We start from the raw sequence: 18,880 nt of genomic DNA, 5'->3' as shown, positions 1-18,880 counted from the left end.
AGTAAGAGAAAGAAAAGACACCACCCAAGAAGCTGGTGTAGTTATTTTCTTTCCAACTTCACCCCTACCTTCAACCCTGGCTGACACTTTGCATCTGGCTATTCTTCCACCATCAGTTTTCCCTCCCCACCCCATTATGCTATCTTTGCCCACAAAGGAGGAAAGCAACCTGTGTTGATAACATCGCTATAGCAAACATAGGAATCACTCTCCTTCTGCTCTGTGACTATGCCAATGCCGTTTTATTCATAAATCCATTCCACCACATCTGTGCATGTGATGATGTGTGTGTGTGTGTGTGTGTGTTTGTTTGTGTTTTGTTTTGTTTTGTGTGTCTGTGTGTGTACTTCAATGGTATCTTATCACAAAGTAAAACTTTTCTCTCAATGTATGCATCTCTAAATTATTTATTCTAAAATATATATGTATTTATTTATTTTACACATTTTGGTGTGTTCATTTTGCCAGGGCAGGGGGATTATATCACAAAATTCAGTGATATTTATAATTTGAAAGACATTTACATTCTGATCCTATTATTAGTAACCTTCTATACAATCATTCCAAGGCAATATACAATATCACCCCCCACCCCCCCCCAAAAAAACCAGTCATAAAAATGGAAGCTACATTTAAAACAAAATATAAAGCATGTATTAGTCCGGGTGATTTGAATTACCGGTAGGTCGCTTCACCTAAACATGTGGGCTAAATGAAATGCTCTATATATGCTAACAAATGTTCTTATAATATACTGCACTTTTTTCAAAAAAATAATTTAATATGAATATATAAAACAAGCATTAGACTTGTCATCTGAATCTCCCCTTCCCCATATTAGAACATAAAATGGAGTCACCCACTGTTTTATAATATTGACTCCATCACAGCTAAATACAAGAGTGTGGAGGGAATACCACAGTAAAGAGCTGGTAATTTTTAACCTTCCACTGCCTCCTTTGGAAAAAAAATGAACTTTAGATAATTGTCTGTATAATTTCCAGTTCTGTTCCTTTCAGAAAATCTGAACTTTAGATAATTGTTTCTTAAGTATTCTGAAACTTTTCTCTGACCTTTAGTCCAAGAGAGTAGTAATCAAGCATATTTTACACGGTCACTTCCAACATAGCTGCAGTTCTACTATTTTTGTGATCGGGTTTGCTAACTCTTTAGAAGCTGGAAGGGTGGGGATATCCTTTTCCTAGGAGGTCCCTCAGAGCTCTTTCTCTATATCACTATATAAAAGTCCAGAAGTAATTTACTGGCTTATTAGTAGGTGGGTTCATACCCTCTAACCCCCTGATTTTAGAGGGACATCCCAGATTCACAGAAGCCTTTTTGGCTTCCGTTTCAATCTAGGAATGTCTCACTTTCTGTCTCCAGAAGAGCCACTGATATTGGGGAGGAGGATGAGCCAGCCAAACCTCTCCATGGCTGCCACTGCCAAAGTCCAGCCCCAAGTGAGGCACAGGCTCCAGCAGCTCTCCTCTGTCCACTGCAGGAGCTGCCAGAATCACTGCTGCTGTGAGGATTAACCCCCCACAGGGGCTGTCCTTGCCTCCTTCACACACTGGAGCCCAGCAGAGGAGAGGCTGCCCCCGCCCCAGGGTCAGGCCTGACATGGGAGTGGAGCTGTGGCCCGGCAGTGCTGAGCTTGCACACTTTAGCCCAGCAGAGTAGAGGTGCAGCTGCCACTGCCACTGCTAGGGCCCCTTCTTTCCACTGCCACTGCCCCCAGGTCAGACCTAGCAGAGTTGGGCCATCACTGAGGAAGTGGTCTCTTTCTCCTTGTTGCTGCTACCGCTGGCATGGTGTCCCAGATTCAGGGGTCAGAATGTTGGTGGGTATGGGATTCCTCTTGCTTACTGGGAGGCAGCAGGGAGCCTGAGCTGTGCAAACACACATGCAGAACCGATCTAACACTTCTTCCTTTTGTGCTTGCACTATGACAACCTCTCCACTGTCTTGTTGCTCCCTGTTAAGCAAGAGTGACCCACTTGCTGTTTTTGTTTAAAAAAATCCATATTGTTTTCCTGTAAATTATAGTACTGTAAATAAGATATTATTATTATTATTATTATTATTATTATTATTATTATTATTATTATTTCAATTTATACACCGCCCTATACCCGGAGGTCTCAGGGCGGTTCACAAACAAAACCACAACATATAAAATCAAACCAAAAACAATAACCCAATAACTCCCCCCCCCAAAAAAAAGCCATATTCTAAAAGGGTGTTGGATGTCAATAAGATCAACCAAAGGCCTGGTTAAAAAGGAACATTTTTGCCTGGTGTCTAAAGGTGTATATTGAAGGTGCCAGGAGAACTTCCCTGGGGAGAGCATTCCATAAACCGGGAGCCTCTGCAGAGAAGGCCCGTTTTCATGTTGCCACCCTCTTGACCTCTTGAGGAGCAGGCACATGAAGAAGGGCCTCCGCAGATGATCTCAGGGATGGTTTGGTTCATATGGGAAGATGCGGTCCTTGAGGTATTGTGGTCCTGAGCCATTTAAGGCTTTATAGATCAAAACCAGCACTTTCAATTGGGCCCAGATACAAATTGGTAGCCAGTGCAGTTGGACCAGGATCGGGACAATACGCTCAAACTGTCTTCCTTCAGTGAGCAACCTGCCAGCTGAATATTTGACCTACCTATGTAATGCTTTAAAAAATAATTTGTAGTGCTTTATTTGATGATTTAATTTTGCTTGTAAACAGCTTTGAGGCTTTCCTTTTTATAAATGAATGAATGAATGAATGAATGAATGAATGAATGAAGTGGTATAGAAATGATTTAAAACAAGCAGAGGCCCTCGGCCCTCCAGATGTTTTGGGACTACAGGTCCCATCATCCTTGACCACTGGTCCTGTTAGCTAGGGATGATGGGAGTTGTAGTCCCAAAACATCTGGAGGGCCAAGTTTGCGTATGCCTGATTGAGAAAAATAAAATATTTTCAGTATAAATATCTCCAGATTCAGAAGCAGTATAAGGGAGCACCAGGTGAAGGGAAGGTATTATGCATTCAACATTGAGGGATTATTGGATGCATTTGTCTGGCCTAGGTGAACTTTTTAATCTGATTCAGTGGGCTCTTATTTTCTGAGGAATATGATAAATATGAATATAGTAGAATGCAAGGCCTTCTTGAGTATGGGAGGGGGGAATGTCTGGAACTATAAAAATGAGTTTGTCCTTTCCAGGGGAAAAAGCACTTCTGAAAACAAAGCATGCTCGAATCATAATATTATTGTGTGAAGTACTCCTTAGAAGAGCATGCAGTTAGTATCCTTGAGATTCTTGCTTTGCTTCGCCATTGTTTTGCAGTATAAACACATACTCTCCAAGAAAATTTCATTGTATAAAATGCCCAACATAGTTGCCAACTCTATCACTAGGGCTAAAACAAGCACACATCTGTCATGAAAGTCAGAGATAAGTGATTATATAGATTGCCAAAGAACTACAGTGTACACAAAGATTTTTATCAGTTACATGGGGACAATGGTAGGCAACCATTTAAATGCCTCTACATTGTACTCCCCCACCCCCACCCCCACCCCCACCCCCACCCCCACTGCCCAGGTTGGATAATAATTTCAGAAGAAGAATGCTGGCCTGCTTTGCAGTACTTCAGATGTAAGCTTTTTGCAGGATATCCACTGATTCATCATGTACTAGACCCCAATGGTTAGCAAAGGAGGAGAAAAATACAGCTGGGCAGATCACAGAGAAAATAATTCAAATTCTGTCTAGCAAGCCACAGTTGGATAATATCCAGTACAGCAACACTCCAAATCCAGATGAAATGGTTGACTACTATATATATATAATGCAAGAAAGGAAAAGGAATAAAGAATATACAAGATATATTCATTTCATAGGACACCTTCACTTGCTTATAGCACTATATGTTGTATTACAAAACGTGTTCTTAAATCTATTAAAACTGGGGTTATAGTGTTAAATATATTAAAACTGGGGTCATTGTTTGTTTGTTTTACAATTTGATGTGGCAAAATATTTCACATAAAATACAGAGGTTAATTTGTCATTTGGTGAGATTCACTTATGACTGGAAGTGGCAGTCTAGTGGAATATTTTCCCTTTAAACGTTTTAGATTAGAGAGATTAGGCAGTTGTGTGAACTAGAACCTGAATGCAAAAAGCAACAAGCTGGAAATCCAGAGAGATAGCCATGGCCAATTTCTGTTTGAATCCAAAGCTGTGGCTATGGGAGAAACAAGTCCCTTAATGCAGTGATCCCCTCTATTGTAGCCTCAGGTTGCATATAAGTGTAAATAAATCTGCAGTCTTGGGACATTGCTAGAGGGGAGTCTCAACCACAACCTAATGGAGAACCCAACCCCCAAAACAGCACTACTGAAGAACAGCCTAAGGATGCCTAAAAGAGGGACAAACAGCTTACCAGATGCCCCTTCCTTGTGAGCTTGATTCATCGGGTTGGCCTTTCCAGTCCAATGAAAACCTTGATGGATTACCTCTGGCTTTTGGCGGAGGAGGGGGGATCTGTCTGGCTGGATGCCTGCATCCTGGGTACAGGAGAGGAGTGAGTGAGGTTTTAGCTAGACAGAACAGACAGTAGGGTGAAATCTTATGCTGGTTTGGTGTGTGCATGTGGTTTGTGGTTTTGGAGAGAGAGGTGGAGTAATCCAAATTCCCCTTGGACTGGGTAGGTTGGAATGCCTCCAAACAAGACATACTAGAGGCAGGGAGGGGCTGAGCTAGCCTGAAACCCATTAGATATTCAGCCAGTCTCACTGCCATCACCCAATGACTTTGGGCCTGATCTGGGCCGAACTGCTTGTTCCCACCTCCAACTATTACCTCCTTCATCATGTGTAGCAGGGCTGGGGAAGAGATGGTATCTTCACTAATCACAAAAGCCCTGTTGACAGAGTTAAGGTGGGGAGGGGAGAGAGATTCGGATCACAGCCTGATTTGTCTGCATACAATTGTTGGTCTGAGAAGTGGCCATCTGTTCTGCTTAAAGGAGTTGTAGAATAAACAATTTCTACGAATATCACAAGGAGCAGGCATCTCCTCAAGCGATGTTGCCTCTTGCTTCTCCAGATGGAGAGTTGTGTGTGTGAAGAAACACCTGACATTTGTGTGTCTGGGATATAGCCTACTGTACAATGGGCAAAAAATAGTCTCCATTGTCCCACCCATTTTTCTCCTCTGGCCCTGCCCACTATTGGCAAGCGGCCCCCACAAGGTTGCAGCCCTCTGGCTGGAAAGGGCTTTCTACCCTGTTCTAAAATGTATTTCAAAGGCAATGTATTTCAAAAAGCAGGTGAAACAAATGATTCTTCACACCCCACATACATATCAATGCTACTTAACTCCTCTCACCACTGGCCAGGACTGGCATCAGCACCTGGCATCACTGGGCAGTTCTCAGGGCCAAACACCCTGGCAAAGCTCAATACTGTTTTATTTTCTCTGTCCAGCTGCTAAGTCGAGCTACAACTTTAATTCCTCACAATGCCCCCAATGTAGCATTACAGTGGTACCTCAGGTTACATATGCTTCAGGTTACATACGCTTCAGGTTACAGACTCCACTAACCCAGAAATAGTGCTTCAGGTTAAGAACTTTGCTTCAGGATGAGAACAGAAATCGTGCTCCGGCGGCGCAGCAGCAGGAGGCCCCATTAGCTAAAGTGGTGCTTCAGGTTAAGTACAGTTTCAGGTTAAGCTTGGACCTCCGGAACGAATTAAGTACTTAACCTGAGGTACCACTGTACTCCAGAGTATTTGTGAAAATTAAAATGTCAACTCTGCTGCATTTTGCTACTGTCAGCAGTTAAGGCCAGTGGCGAAGAGGCCTCACCAAAGAGTGCTTTGCCAAGGGGCCCTTTAAACCAGCAGCTGGCCAAACTCTTTTGCAGCTCACTGACAAAGCATATTCTCTGCATGCAGGAGGTCCCAGCTTTAATCCTTGTCCTCTACATTTAAAAGGACCAGGCAGCATGTAATGGCAAACCCGTCTACCTTAAACCCTGGAGAGCCACTGCCAGTCAGAGTAGATAATACTGGACTAGATGTGCCACTGGTCTATTTTCTTATAAAGCAATTTCATACACCTGGGGATCCTGGCGCTTGAATCTGTGGGAAGGCTTGCATTTACAGTGCCTATAATTCATTCAAATAACTGCTGATTGGTCTTATTCTACCTATGGTGAAATAAGAGGCTCTTTTGACAAACTGTGTATCACAAGATAAAACTATTCCTATCCACTTCAGACAGTGGGTGGGAAAGGGACTGAATATTTGAAAACTCCCTCATATAAATAAAGCTCCCTACATAGCAAACACTTAACCTACCTCTCTGCTAACCTAATTTCTGTGTGCATGAATATTCTTTCAGTAGGAAGCATCCAGTCACTCAGCCTAAACTGACATAGTGCTTGAAAAGCTCTACCCATGTGACACCTGCTATGTCGAAATTGGTACAGTCCAAGAACCATTCTACCACCCGATAAGCTGTTTGTCTCAAAAGCCACTGTAGTTTGTGTCTAATTTGATGCCTTATGGACACATAAGTGGAATGGAAATTGAAATGGCAATTCTGCATATTTCCTCTCCTTTATGAGAATATTCAGCACAAGGTTGGGGATCCCTGCCAAGATTCTGTTAGTATGATAAGGAAGATAATTGAACCTAAAATTCATTCTTACTCACAAAATTGTGGTCACCCAACTCTCTTACCTAGGTAAAAAAGCAGAGCAGTCAATGAAATCCCTTAGAAATTCAGGAGCATTCACTTTACCCAGGAAATGCAAGCCTTATAAGAAATTTAGTTCACTGCAGCCTTAGAAAATTCACACTACTTCAAACAATATGCAACGTCCTTCATTATGCACACTTACAAGTTTCTGATGAAGATCTCAAACTAAAAAATGCATACACAAATGCATATATTAGATAAAAATGTACATAAAATGTATAAAATAGAACTGAAAATGCACTTCTGTACCCTGGCCTTTGACATCTGAAATGTGTTTTCAGGAGCCATTCTATTCCTGTGACTACAATTTAACTGTTTTTAATCCGCTGATGCTGAAGGATGGGTATGCAGGAGTATACTGCAACCTGTTCTTGGCACATCATCATCATCATCATCATTTCTTGTTGTTGTATTTTTCATATGACAGCTCAAAAGAATTTACAATGTTTTAAGCAAAAACGAAGGGGACGCAGGTGGCGCTGTGGGTTAAAGCCTCAGCGCCTAGGACTTGCCGATCGAAAGGTCGGCGGTTCGAATCCCTGCGGCGGGGTGTGCTCCCGCTGCTCGGTCCCAGCGCCTGCCAACCTAGCAGTTCGAAAGCACCTCCAGGTGCAAGTAGATAAATAGGGACCGCTTACCAGCGGGAAGGTAAACGGCGTTTCCGTGTGCGGCTCTGGCTCGCCAGAGCAGTGATGTCACGCTAGCCACGTGACCCGGAAGTGTCTCCGGACAGCGCTGGCCCCTGGCCTCTTGAGTGAGATGGGCGCACAACCCCAGAGTCTGTCAAGACTGGCCCGTACGGGCAGGGGTACCTTTACCTTTACCTTTTTAAGCAAAAACGAAACATGTAAATGCATTAAAACCAGCATTAAAGAAAAACAATCCAAAAGATTGTTGGTGGTTTTTTTTTTAAAAAAAAGGATACCAAAGTTAAAGCATCCTGCACATGCAAAAATGTCACAAATAATTAAAAGCCAAGTGCTTGATGGGAAAAAAAACATGTTTTTGCCTGGTGTAATGACAGTGCCAGGCAAGTTGGGATAGAGCATTCCAGAAATGCACAGCTGCCACAGAAAAGGCTTATTTTCATGTTGCCATCCTCTAGACTTCCCATGGAGGAGGCACACTAAGAATAGCCTCAGATGAAGATTGCAGAGTCCAGGTTGGTTCATATTGAAAGAGGCGGTCCTGAGCCACATAAGACCTCAGAGGTCAAAATCAGACTACCTCACAGAACATGCATGCATGTGAACACCCAGCCACCCACAACCATACCCACACCCTAGACATCAGGGATGAATTCCTGCAGGGCCACAGGCTCCACAGATGTTAAAATAAAATGTGTGTGTGTGTGTGTGTTCTACAATAAGGTAGTTAGTGTTCTTTAAAAAAATAATCAAAAAATCATTCAACATTAATTTGAAGTGAAATAGAAATTATAACTCAGGAAGCAGGGAGCTGTTTTACGGACAAGGGTATCCTTCAATATGTGTGCATCAAAACCCATTAGAAACATAATGATGATTAAGAAAAGGACAGCATACCATTCTGAAAGCAGGCTTTGACATTGCTCTTCCAGAAAAAAAAGGTTACTTCCTTAATGCAGTACAATTAGTCACACAAAAATAGCATTGCACATATTTGTTGGAGGATATAAACAATTAGAGAGGTCTGTGTTCCTGTGCCATTCTGCAAACAACTTTGGTTGGGATGAGGAGGAAACCTCAGAAGGGCAGCAGATTGGAGGGGGAAGGTTAATAAGTGGTATGGACTGCTCACAAAGCTTAAAGAGAAATTCAAATGACTTGCATGTTCTGTTACACTAGCTTGCTGTTTCTAGACACTTACATGGAAGTTAAATTCAACTGATTTCAGTATAATGTAGAATGTAGGGTTGCATCCAACTAAATTCAACTCAGAGCAGAACCCACTGAAATTAATGAATCAAAGTTAATCATGTCCTTTAACATCAATGGGTCTGCTTTGAGTAGAAGTAACTAACTGAGCAGAATTAATATGGTCAACAATCTTCTATGATTCAAAGTATCATAGAAGGTGGAACAGATATTGATACTTTTTGATTCTTGAAATCTAGAGTATCAGCAACAGATTACTGCCTGGTATGTATATGAAGGCCTCCATCAAGGAAGAGGCCAGCAATAGCCAATGTGGCTATTGCAGATGTTGTTTGACTCGCATCAGCCTCAGTCAGCATGACTAAAGCTCAGGGACAATAGGAGTTGTCATTCAACAACACATTGACTGAAGATTGCTCTTACAATCACATGATTTCTCCCAGTCTTCAAATTAGCTGGTGTCTTGCCTACAGGGATTCAGAGAATCCTGCAGGTATTTGAAGACTGGTTTCATGTCACTGCCACCTCCCTGCCCCCCTACCCCATATAAAACCCTCTCTTCCCCAGATTAACCATGTCCATTTCCTTGAACTTTTCCTTATATGCCTTGTTTTCCATACCTGTGACCATCTTTATTTCCCTCCTCTGAACCTATTCCAGTATGTCTATGTCTTTACATGCAGGAAACTGGTCCCATTCCTCCAGATGAGGTCTGACTAGTGGTAGGTGGGTGAGGGGGATAGAGCTATTACTTCATGCATTTTTTAAAAAAACAATGGTTCTAGAATTTGTTTGTTTTGGTTTTATTTATTGCATTTATATTTGTATCCCAGCTTTCCTCCAAGGAGCTCAAGGTGGCATACATAGTTTTCCTCCTTCCCATTTTATCCTCACAGCAAGCCTGTGGGGGTAGGTTAGACTGAGAGGAAGTTACTGGCCCAAGGTCACCCAGTGAGCATCTTGGCCAAGGGGGGAATTTGAACCCTGGTCTGCCTGGTTCTAGGGCGACATTCTAACCACAACACCCAACTGCAAGTTGCCTTAGCCAATTTTACAGCTGCATCAAACAGCTGTCTCACCTTCTTGTGATAAACTACAGCCCCTGCTACTAAGCCAAGGTGTTTCCCATTCTGTACTGGAGCATTTGATTCACCCTTAAATATGTGAGGACTGGTGATAAAATGTTGCCTTTCAAAACAAAAATGTTGCTCCCCTGATTATGAAGGGGTGGGGAAGACACGTCCTGATGGTACAAGACTGGGACATTTTGCTGGCAAAATCTTTAGCTTTGCCCCATATTAGTCCACGTTCTTCCATTTAAAAAATAAATGCAGGTTTTTTGCCAAGGCTAGTCCCACTCAATGTAGATCCACTGAAATTAATGGACATGGGCAACTTAAGTGCTTTAATTTCCATAGATTTACTCTGAGTAGGGTTTAGTTGGACACAACGTAATAATTTTGAACAAATAAATAAAAGATCAGACCTTGACTGAAAACATTGACTGAGAATCTTGTCTCATAAAACCTTTTTGCCCTCCCTGCTTTCCTCTCTCCACCCTCCCCCCCCCCCAATCCAGTGAAATCTGAAATGGTGCTTCGGAGGCAGAGTGAAGATTCAGCAAGTCAGCTGCACATCAGCACACATGCAACACACGAGCCATCCATGGATATGCACTGCTTAAGGGACTTAAGTGCAGCCGGCGACTGTATCAATCAAACCAATGAAGAGCAGTCCCTAATGTGACAATCCACACATTCAGAAAATTATCTTTCAAGACTGTTTACTGTTCATTTGCTGCCTGACCTTCAAGTAAATCTGTGTGCCAGGAAATGAGGCCAGGGTAAATTTTATAACTCAATGACAGTAGAAAAGGGATCCAAATTTGTCTCCTTCCTTCCACGGTGTGAATGAAATGACAATTCTAGAGTGTGACAGGATTAAAGTGTGCCCTTCCTTTTCAAATGGCAATGCTAAGGTAAGTTGTCCTTCAAACTTTGCTGACCTAACAACTTTATTGCCCCCTCCCTTTTTTAGTACATGCTTGATACTAATTCTCCTTTACTCAAGCTAGCTTTGCATCAAGATAGGTTTCTATTTGAGGAGTCACTGAGTCCTTTGACTCAATGTTACTCAATGTTAGTCATATTCAGAGTAAACCCACCTAAGGGACCTAAGTTAGTCATGTCTATTAATTTCAATGGGTCTGTTTATTTAGTTCATAAAATTTACACACTCCTTGGTTGTTAAGAGCCTCAAATTGGTTTACAAAAAAAGATAAAACAATGAAATTATCCATAAGAAGAATGAACAACAATAATTTAAGACTTTTATAAAGTTAAAATAATGATACATTGAAAGCAGATTAAATCTTGCATCAGCTTTCTGAAAATTTGGGTAGCCTTGTCCAAACAAAAATGTTTTCAGCAGGAACTGAAAAGAATACATTGAAGGCACTTGTCTGATATCAATTGACAGGGAGTTCTAAACTGTAGGTGCTGCCACACTAAAATGTCAAGTTCTTAAAGACGCGTTACAGGTATTGTGTAGTACCTGTAACTGTGTCAGTTCCATTGACTGCAGTGGTTGATTGGGGATATATGTGGTAAAGGGAAAAGGGAAAGGGAAAGGGAAAAGCCAAGTGTGTCTCCCTGGGAAGAGCATCCCATGGGCAGGGAGCTACTGCTTGAAAGGGCTATGTTCATATTGCCACCTTCCAGGCCTCCTGTGGAGGAAGCACAAGGAGAAGGACCTCAGACAATGATCACAGGGTCCAGATCAGTTCATGTGGGGAGAGGTGGTCCTAGAGGTGTTTGAATCCTGAACTGCACAAGACTTTATACATTCAAAGCAGCACTTTGAATTGATAAGCACACAATTCAATATCATAACATAGTACATAATTTTCCATTGTTATTCCGTTCCTTATTTACTTCTAGATGCCCAAATGTCAAGCTGTTATATGTCCAGCCTAATCACAAATTTCAACTCCTTCCACTTTAGAGTGAAAGCTCAACGGTAGCTTATATAAAACTACTCATTCAATGAAGAAAGAAAATGGCTATGCACACCTATGTGTTCCTTCCTTTTCCACTATCACTCAGAATATAAAAGACCTCTACATATGTTCAGGGCTTTTTTCCAACAGGAATTCACCAGAATTCAGTTCCAGCACCTTTCAGGTGGGTGCCATTGCCATTATAAGAAAACAAGGGAGGTGTTCCTGGTGAGTTCTGGCACCTCTTTTCCTAGAAAACATAGCACTGCATATGCTGTTGTATATATACATAGACTTCTTTGTGACACATTCCAAATACACAAACAGTGACCTCCTCTATGCATTTTTTAAAAATGTTCTTGTAACATAAAAATTCAGGAGGAGTGGAATGGAGAACAGACCTAACCAAAAGAACAGAGAAGGAACAGAACAGAGGAAATATGATGATCCCTACTTGACATTAACAAAAAAATCAATACACTAGATATTTCCAGCACTTCAGAATTAGCCACAATCCAATTAGAAGATAAATCTGTCCTAGGAAGTTTTAAATTCCTTGGTGACTACCATATCTTAAAATGATTCTAACCCAAGTTGTGACTTTCAGCACCAGTCCCAGACATTTTGAAAAAGACTGAAGCCAAATTCTCATTTGTGAAGAGAAAGAGACATTTGCAAAATAAACAGAACAAAGCAAGCAGAAAGAAACAAAACAGGGCACATGATACTCTGTTGTGTTATATTTATGCATTATATATATTTACCTTGATTTTTCTCAATTGTGAAATTTGGATTGTTGGCCATTTCCTGTGGAAGGTTGTAAACAAAATAGTGTCCATTTTTAGGATCATCTTTGTCAATGGCTCTCATCGTATGAATGACCTACAACAGGATAAAGAAAACAAAATGTTTTATCTAAATCAAAATCAGTTCACAGGTTTGACTAAACTGCACATGGGAAGGGGGGGGGGAGTTATGGCTGCAATCCTACATCCAATTACCTGGAAGTGAGCCCTATTAAACTCAATGAGACTTATTTCTGAGTAAATATTTATAGGATTGTTTTGTAAGTTTAAATCAGTCACACCCCAGTAAATTCATTGAGGGGGATGTGAACTAAGTTTGTTGGACATAGTTCCCACTGAAATCAATGGCACAAGTAATGACTAGCTTGCCCCATTAATTTCAATGAGATTTAAATCCAGCTAAAATAATTAAGTCTAGTTTTATCATGGGTTGGATCCAGACTATCTAGGATTGCCAACTTTTTTTACAAGCCTTTGCTCGCATGCCTTCTTACAGCAGCTTTTTCAGCAAATGTTAGCAAGAGATCATTACTGAATAGTTTGAGTGTGGTTTTATTATTTTATATTCAGTTTTGTAAACTGCTTTGGATATTATCTGATAACAGAAAAGTGCTATGTGGATTTTTAAAATAAAGTCAAGTTTCTCTCCATGGCATGAAAAAGCATCATCAGATTTTCTAACTTTCTGTAAAAAGTACAAGAACAAGCTGGTCTGTTTTTTGTTTGTTTGCTTTTTCTGGTCTGATCACACCCCAGACATATCATTCTAAGTGATTTTCAGATTTGGAACCAAAATTTTGTCTTCAAAAAAACTATAAGAAAATATGAAATGACATAATATTGATACCTACTGTAGAACATGATCTTGCCAAAGCTAAGTATTTTTTAAATTCTCTTGATTTTGGGTAGGGGGAGGGGCTAAGCATATAATTCACTTCCTGCAAAATTCAGTCAACCATAACAGACCTGTGCTAACCATTTTTTTGTAACATAGTAATTCCCATTGATTTCAATAGGCCTCAATTTGGAGCAAGTATGATGGAGCCTGCAGCCTAAAAGTGTGTAACTTGAGCTGTGTTGTGCCCCGCATTAATCGCTAAGAAGCTCTAGGTGTTCCCTGTTCAGCAATTCCGCAGCAGTGAGTGTGTTGGATGAATAGTTGCTATTAGCTTCACTGTTTATTAACGTTGTGTCCTTTGACAGGTGTTAAATTAGCACAGCGAAGGTAGGAAGATTGTGTTCTCACCAATTACTGCTGTTGTGAATAATTTCTCAACTTATTTCATATATTGTTTTGTCCTTGCATAGAAATGCCAAAGGCTATAACTGCTTGCATTCCATGACATTTTGGCTCCAGTGTTATCTACCTACCTAGCCACCCACCCACTTTCCAATGCTCATCACATCTCAGTCTGAAAATTAATCTGGAAACTATCTGACAACAATTCAGAGGATTTTGGGAAAACATAGCCTGCATCTTTAATAAGAGACATTTGAGGCAGGCAGGTGGAGGCTGTCTTCAGGGCAGACTGAGGTTAGTGGGGCAGTGCCCCATTGGCGTAATGAACCAGCCTCCACTGATCTATGGTGCTATGCCTTAGACGCTTGCTTAAAACTTTCTCTTTCATGCCCACTTCCAGTTTCACCACATCTTGCGTTTGCCTGAAGAAGTACTTTTTGTGTGTCTGTCCCGATTCTACTGTCGGCCGATTTAATGGAAGGGCTCTGTTTGTTGTATTATGAGCGAGGGAGAAATGTATCTTTTACTTGCTCTGTAGCATGCACAATTTTACAAAACTTCTATCATGCCATCTTCCCCAACTTAATCTTCCTAAGATTAAAGCAAGATTAGGCTGAGTAACTGTGTAGACGGAGTCTTATTAAATGTAATGCTTGAATCTCCTGAATCTCTGTTATAAGCTTCCATTAAAATCTTCCACCAAACTTACACGAGAAGTTGCAGTTCTCACTCATCTTCACATTCCTTTTTCTTTTACTAACTCAACACGGCTGCTTTCCTCCACGTTATGTGGGATGTCATATGAAATAGTGTTGGGTGTGTGTGTGCCAAGTTTGTTGTTTCAGATACTCAAGTCAAGAAATTAAGACTTCGGGTTCCCATAGCAACCTTCACCTCACCTTTATGCACATGCAATGCATACGGTGAAGCATTTTACCACATATACAAATATGATGTCATGCAGGCAACTGCAAATGTTCCTGCTATGTGGGCTCTGGCAAAGGCCCAAGACCTTTTTGGTGCCCTGTTCTTCTTCTTCTTCTTCTTCTTCTTCTTTTTTACTGTGCTAAAGGTAAGTCATATTTATCTCTTTCTCTGTGTGCTGAATGACTGCTTAATGAATTACCATTATTATAGTAACTCCTTGGCACTTTCCAGCAATGAGATTACAGCACAAGAAAATGAAAGGGAGAGGGGCATTCGTGATTGACCTGTCATTATAATGTTTTCCACAATTTATTGCTTTCAGTATATGCAGCACTGTGAATTGCGAGAACAATCTGCATAAGAAAAAAGTGTGCCTTGGTGGTGGTGAGGTGATGCTCTGAGGAATAACATTTGAAGAAACAGTCATCACATTCTTGTTCTTTCACATTGTTGTACATTGCCTTGATCTTTTCATATAATGAAGAAAAAGAGTCTGGATCGAAGTCGGCAGTACAGTGGTGGTACCTCGGGTTAAGTACTTAATTCATTCTGGAGGTACATTCTTAACATGAAACTGTTCTTAACCTGAAGCACCATTTTAGCTAATGGGGCCTCCTGCTGCTGCCGCGCCGCCAGAACATGATTTCTGTTCTCATCCTGAAGCAAAGTTCTTAACCTGAGTCACTATTTCTGGGTTAGCGGAGTCTGTAACCTGAAGAGTATGTAACCGGAGGTACCACTGTATTAGTTTCTCTTCTGAAAACCCTGCACCACATTGTCATTATTTAAACAGAGATAGTTTTATGATTTACTGCGGTTTGTGTGTTGTAGATTGTAAGATGCCTTGAGTTTCTGTGAAAAATATATAGGGTATTTTTGCTTCTCCCATATGCCCACTTGACCTCTTCAGACACTATTACTGTTGCCATATAATGCTCCTGCAGTTATAAGAAATTGTTCTTTTAGTGTGGCAGCATCTACACTTTGGAACTCCTTGCCAATTCATGTCAGGAATGCACCTACATTGTATTCTTTTTGCGGTGTGCTTAAAACATTTTTGATCAGGCAAGCCTATTCAGAAACATCAGTGTTGAAAAACCTTTTTTTTTTTTTTTTTTTTACTTTCAGGTAGGTAGCCATGTTGGCCTGATGCAGTCAAAATAAAAATAAATAAAAAATTATCCAGTAGCACCTTATAGACCAACTAAGTTTGTTTAGGAATAAGCTTTTGTATGCATGCATCTGAAGAAGGTATCTGAAGAAGTGTGCATGCACATGAAAGCTTATACCAGAACAAACTTAGTTGGCCTGTAAGGTGCTACTGGACAATATTTATTTATTTACTGTTAATTTAAATTCTCTTTAAATGTTTTAACTGTATTTTTATGATTTTTATTTTGTGTAAAGTGCTTACAGGTTTTACTACAGTCAATTTTTATATGAATTTTGTTAAACTATAAGTAAAACTAAGTACATTTGTCTGGTGTGAGCCGGTAGAAAAGCAGAAAAGGGTGGGGAGCAGCCCTTTTTAAAATTTGCAGATTTGTGTAAAGAATGCAAAGCAGAAAGTGACATGCTTTTCCAGTGGATCTGAGATTAGCATTCTGCTATTATGGGTTCAGAATAAAAGCAAGAAGAATTCATTTGGCAGTGTTATACATCAACAGTTTTTAATGCATTCTGTCACGTCACCGGCAGTCGTGGTTGCCACTCTCAATTATATCAGGAACCAAAATAGAACACGTGGAGGAATGAACTGCATTAGATGGTTCACTCAGTATATTTACAGACTGCAAATAAGGTTTTCTAAGAGGTTGAGATGTAATCAAGTCCCCTAAGGTGATTCAAACTCAATTTAACTTAGCTGTTAAGTTAACCTACAAATCTGTAAATGTATTCAGATAGTAGAAAGCAATCACATTCTTTCTTTGTGTCAGATGATCAAGAATTTATTTGGAAGACGCAAGAGAATTCAGATCTAGAGGAGGGCCTCTATATTCAGTTTATTCTTGTATTATTTTTCCTCCCACATGATTGCTATGCTGAATTTGCATTTGAAATTGATTTCTTTGTAAATCACCCACCCACTTCACACTCTCTCTTGGCACTCTGGTGCACGACTATCCTGTAAATTTTGGGTACCACCAGTTTCTCATTTTTTGCAGTCTTCAGTTCTACACATTTCCAATTCAGTTGGCAAGTGCTGTTTTTCTTTTTGTCATCATGAAAATTTATCAACGCTGGAGTGCACATTTCTTCTGATAAACACATTTTGTGTGCAATTTTGCCTAGTGTACACATTTTTGCAAAACAATTCCCCTAATATAATGCATTTTTGTATTTCATTTTCACTGATATAGGCATCTATATACATACTTTACCTAGTAAATGCATTTTCATACACATTACCCGGCCAGAGAACTGCATTTCAAAATACAGAGAAGTTTAAATTATGAAAGATGGCTGTTTCACTTTGCATATTGTTTCAGAAAGTGTGAATTTGATAGCTTTGCCTTTTAATGTGAACTGAATTTCTCCCCTATCCTTATGTAGCACTGGATTGCTATATAAGGTTGGGATCCCAAATGGGTGTCACCCTGCCCTACCATGAACATTCCAGTAATGTTGCTAGAGTTTTTTTTAAAAAAAGAGCAGCGAGGGGGGGGGGAGAAAAGGGGAACAAGAAAAAGCACAAGTGTAAAAAAGGTCAGAATTAAGATTTACAGTCCCAGTCACAGTGACCTCTCCCCTCAGACCAAGGCCTAGTCTAAGAAGGTAAACAAACTGGACAAGGACAACATTCTGCAATTTTAAACTGGCCACACCTCTATTGATTCCAGATATAGGTAGAATTTGGCTCAGGCATTGGGTGCATATCTCTCCCAGCCTTTTGGTAGATGGCTGAGGCATGACAGGGTCGATCATGGGCTTAATGGGTTCATCACAAGACGCAGGTCGAAATTGATGGACCTTCACACTGCTGAATGAAGCTCTATGGCCCATTTGTCACACACCTTGGCTTTTGGACAGAGACTTCCAACTAGACACCTCTGACAGAGTACGCCTGTGGTCACACTGTTCTGAAGTGGAGGTGGGGCACCACTTCACCCCCCCCCCCATGAGATGTTAGACTAAGGATTCCACCCCAGTGCCTGGAGATTCACCTCTGCTCTCCACCCCTGGTTTATGGCAACCAGGAAGCTATATTGGGGAAAGAGAGTGTGGTAAAGTCTACTAAAAAATGAGATTAATGTTTCTTTCTGAATGGACTGCTACCTTTCTGCATCTGACTCCTATCACTGATTTGTCCAGACTATAGTGGTACCTTGGTTTTCAAATGTAATCCGTTCTGGTAGACCATCCAACTTCCAAAACATTTGAAAACCAAAGAAGTTACTTCTGGGTTTTCAGCGTTCGAAAACCGAAACGTTTGACTTCCGAGACATTTGAAAACCAAGGTACCACTGTGTGTGTGTACACACACACATACATATATATATATATATGCAAAGAGAAAGTTCAGCTACTTGATCTAGCCCTAAGCAATGAACAACTGAAATAAAGCTTTTCTTGTTATTTCTCTTAAATTTCATTTGAGCAAACACAAACTGAAATTTCAACAAGGGCAGAAAGGGTTAGTGTGCAGGATCTAGTTCCAACATGGAGATTTCATTCAGATCTTTTTCTCTTTCTGACAAGGACTTTATGAGACCAGTCAGTTAATGAAGCAGTTGATGAAGTCATGGCTGTATCCTCCACCCTCACCCCATGTCCACTTACTTGAGGGCTGTTACATCCCTGCCAGATTTGTAGCTAGAATTTATTCCAGCTATTTCAACTACATTTTTATCCATAGAGTTCTCCTGTTATCTGAGATGGGGCAAAAGGTTACACATGAGAGAGCTTTTTCAGTGGCTGCCCCCAGGCTCAGGAATATATGAAGGTAAGGCAAGAACATTTCTGATCTTCTTCTAGACACTGTTCAGTTGCTTAGATAGGAGAAGTGGAAAGACAGTGATCACCAGGAGGAAGGAAAGCAGGATGGGGGTGTTCAGGGGTTAGCACTGGGGTCCCTGCTGAGTGTGGGCCTCAGCAGATGCACAGTGAGCCCTGACACCACCTCATTGGGATCTGGACTTCAGTAGATGTTCAATGAATGCCTGGTACTTACTAGGAGCCACATTTCACTAATCTCAGTCTTCAGTGGTTTGATAGACTGTTTACTATTATAAACTGGATAACCAGGACAGGAAGGAGCTGCAGAAATGACTGCTGGAAGGTGCAAATGTGGATTGT

General features: G+C 40.8%; 1 protein-coding gene across 5 annotated transcripts in view; it reads right to left on the bottom strand.

Annotated features, from left to right (window-relative positions):
- Positions 1-18,880, bottom strand: part of CDH8 (cadherin 8) — a 228,030-nt gene that overhangs the window by 14,259 nt on the left and 194,891 nt on the right. For 4 of the 5 annotated variants that reach the window (XM_083752335.1, XM_083752336.1, XM_083752334.1 and 1 more), the window contains one exon: positions 12,376-12,493. In XM_083752335.1, coding sequence (XP_083608461.1) covers positions 12,376-12,493 — 118 coding nt within the window. Of the gene's footprint in view, positions 1-4,433; positions 4,558-12,375; positions 12,494-18,880 lie in introns of all 5 variants that reach the window. The other variant, XM_083752338.1, reaches the window with a different exon arrangement.

This window comes from Podarcis gaigeae, assembly GCF_964106915.1.
Source record: "Podarcis gaigeae genome assembly, chromosome: 8".
NCBI classification, from domain to species: Eukaryota; Metazoa; Chordata; class Lepidosauria; order Squamata; family Lacertidae; genus Podarcis; species Podarcis gaigeae.
This window is presented reverse-complemented; position numbering and strand designations above follow the sequence as displayed.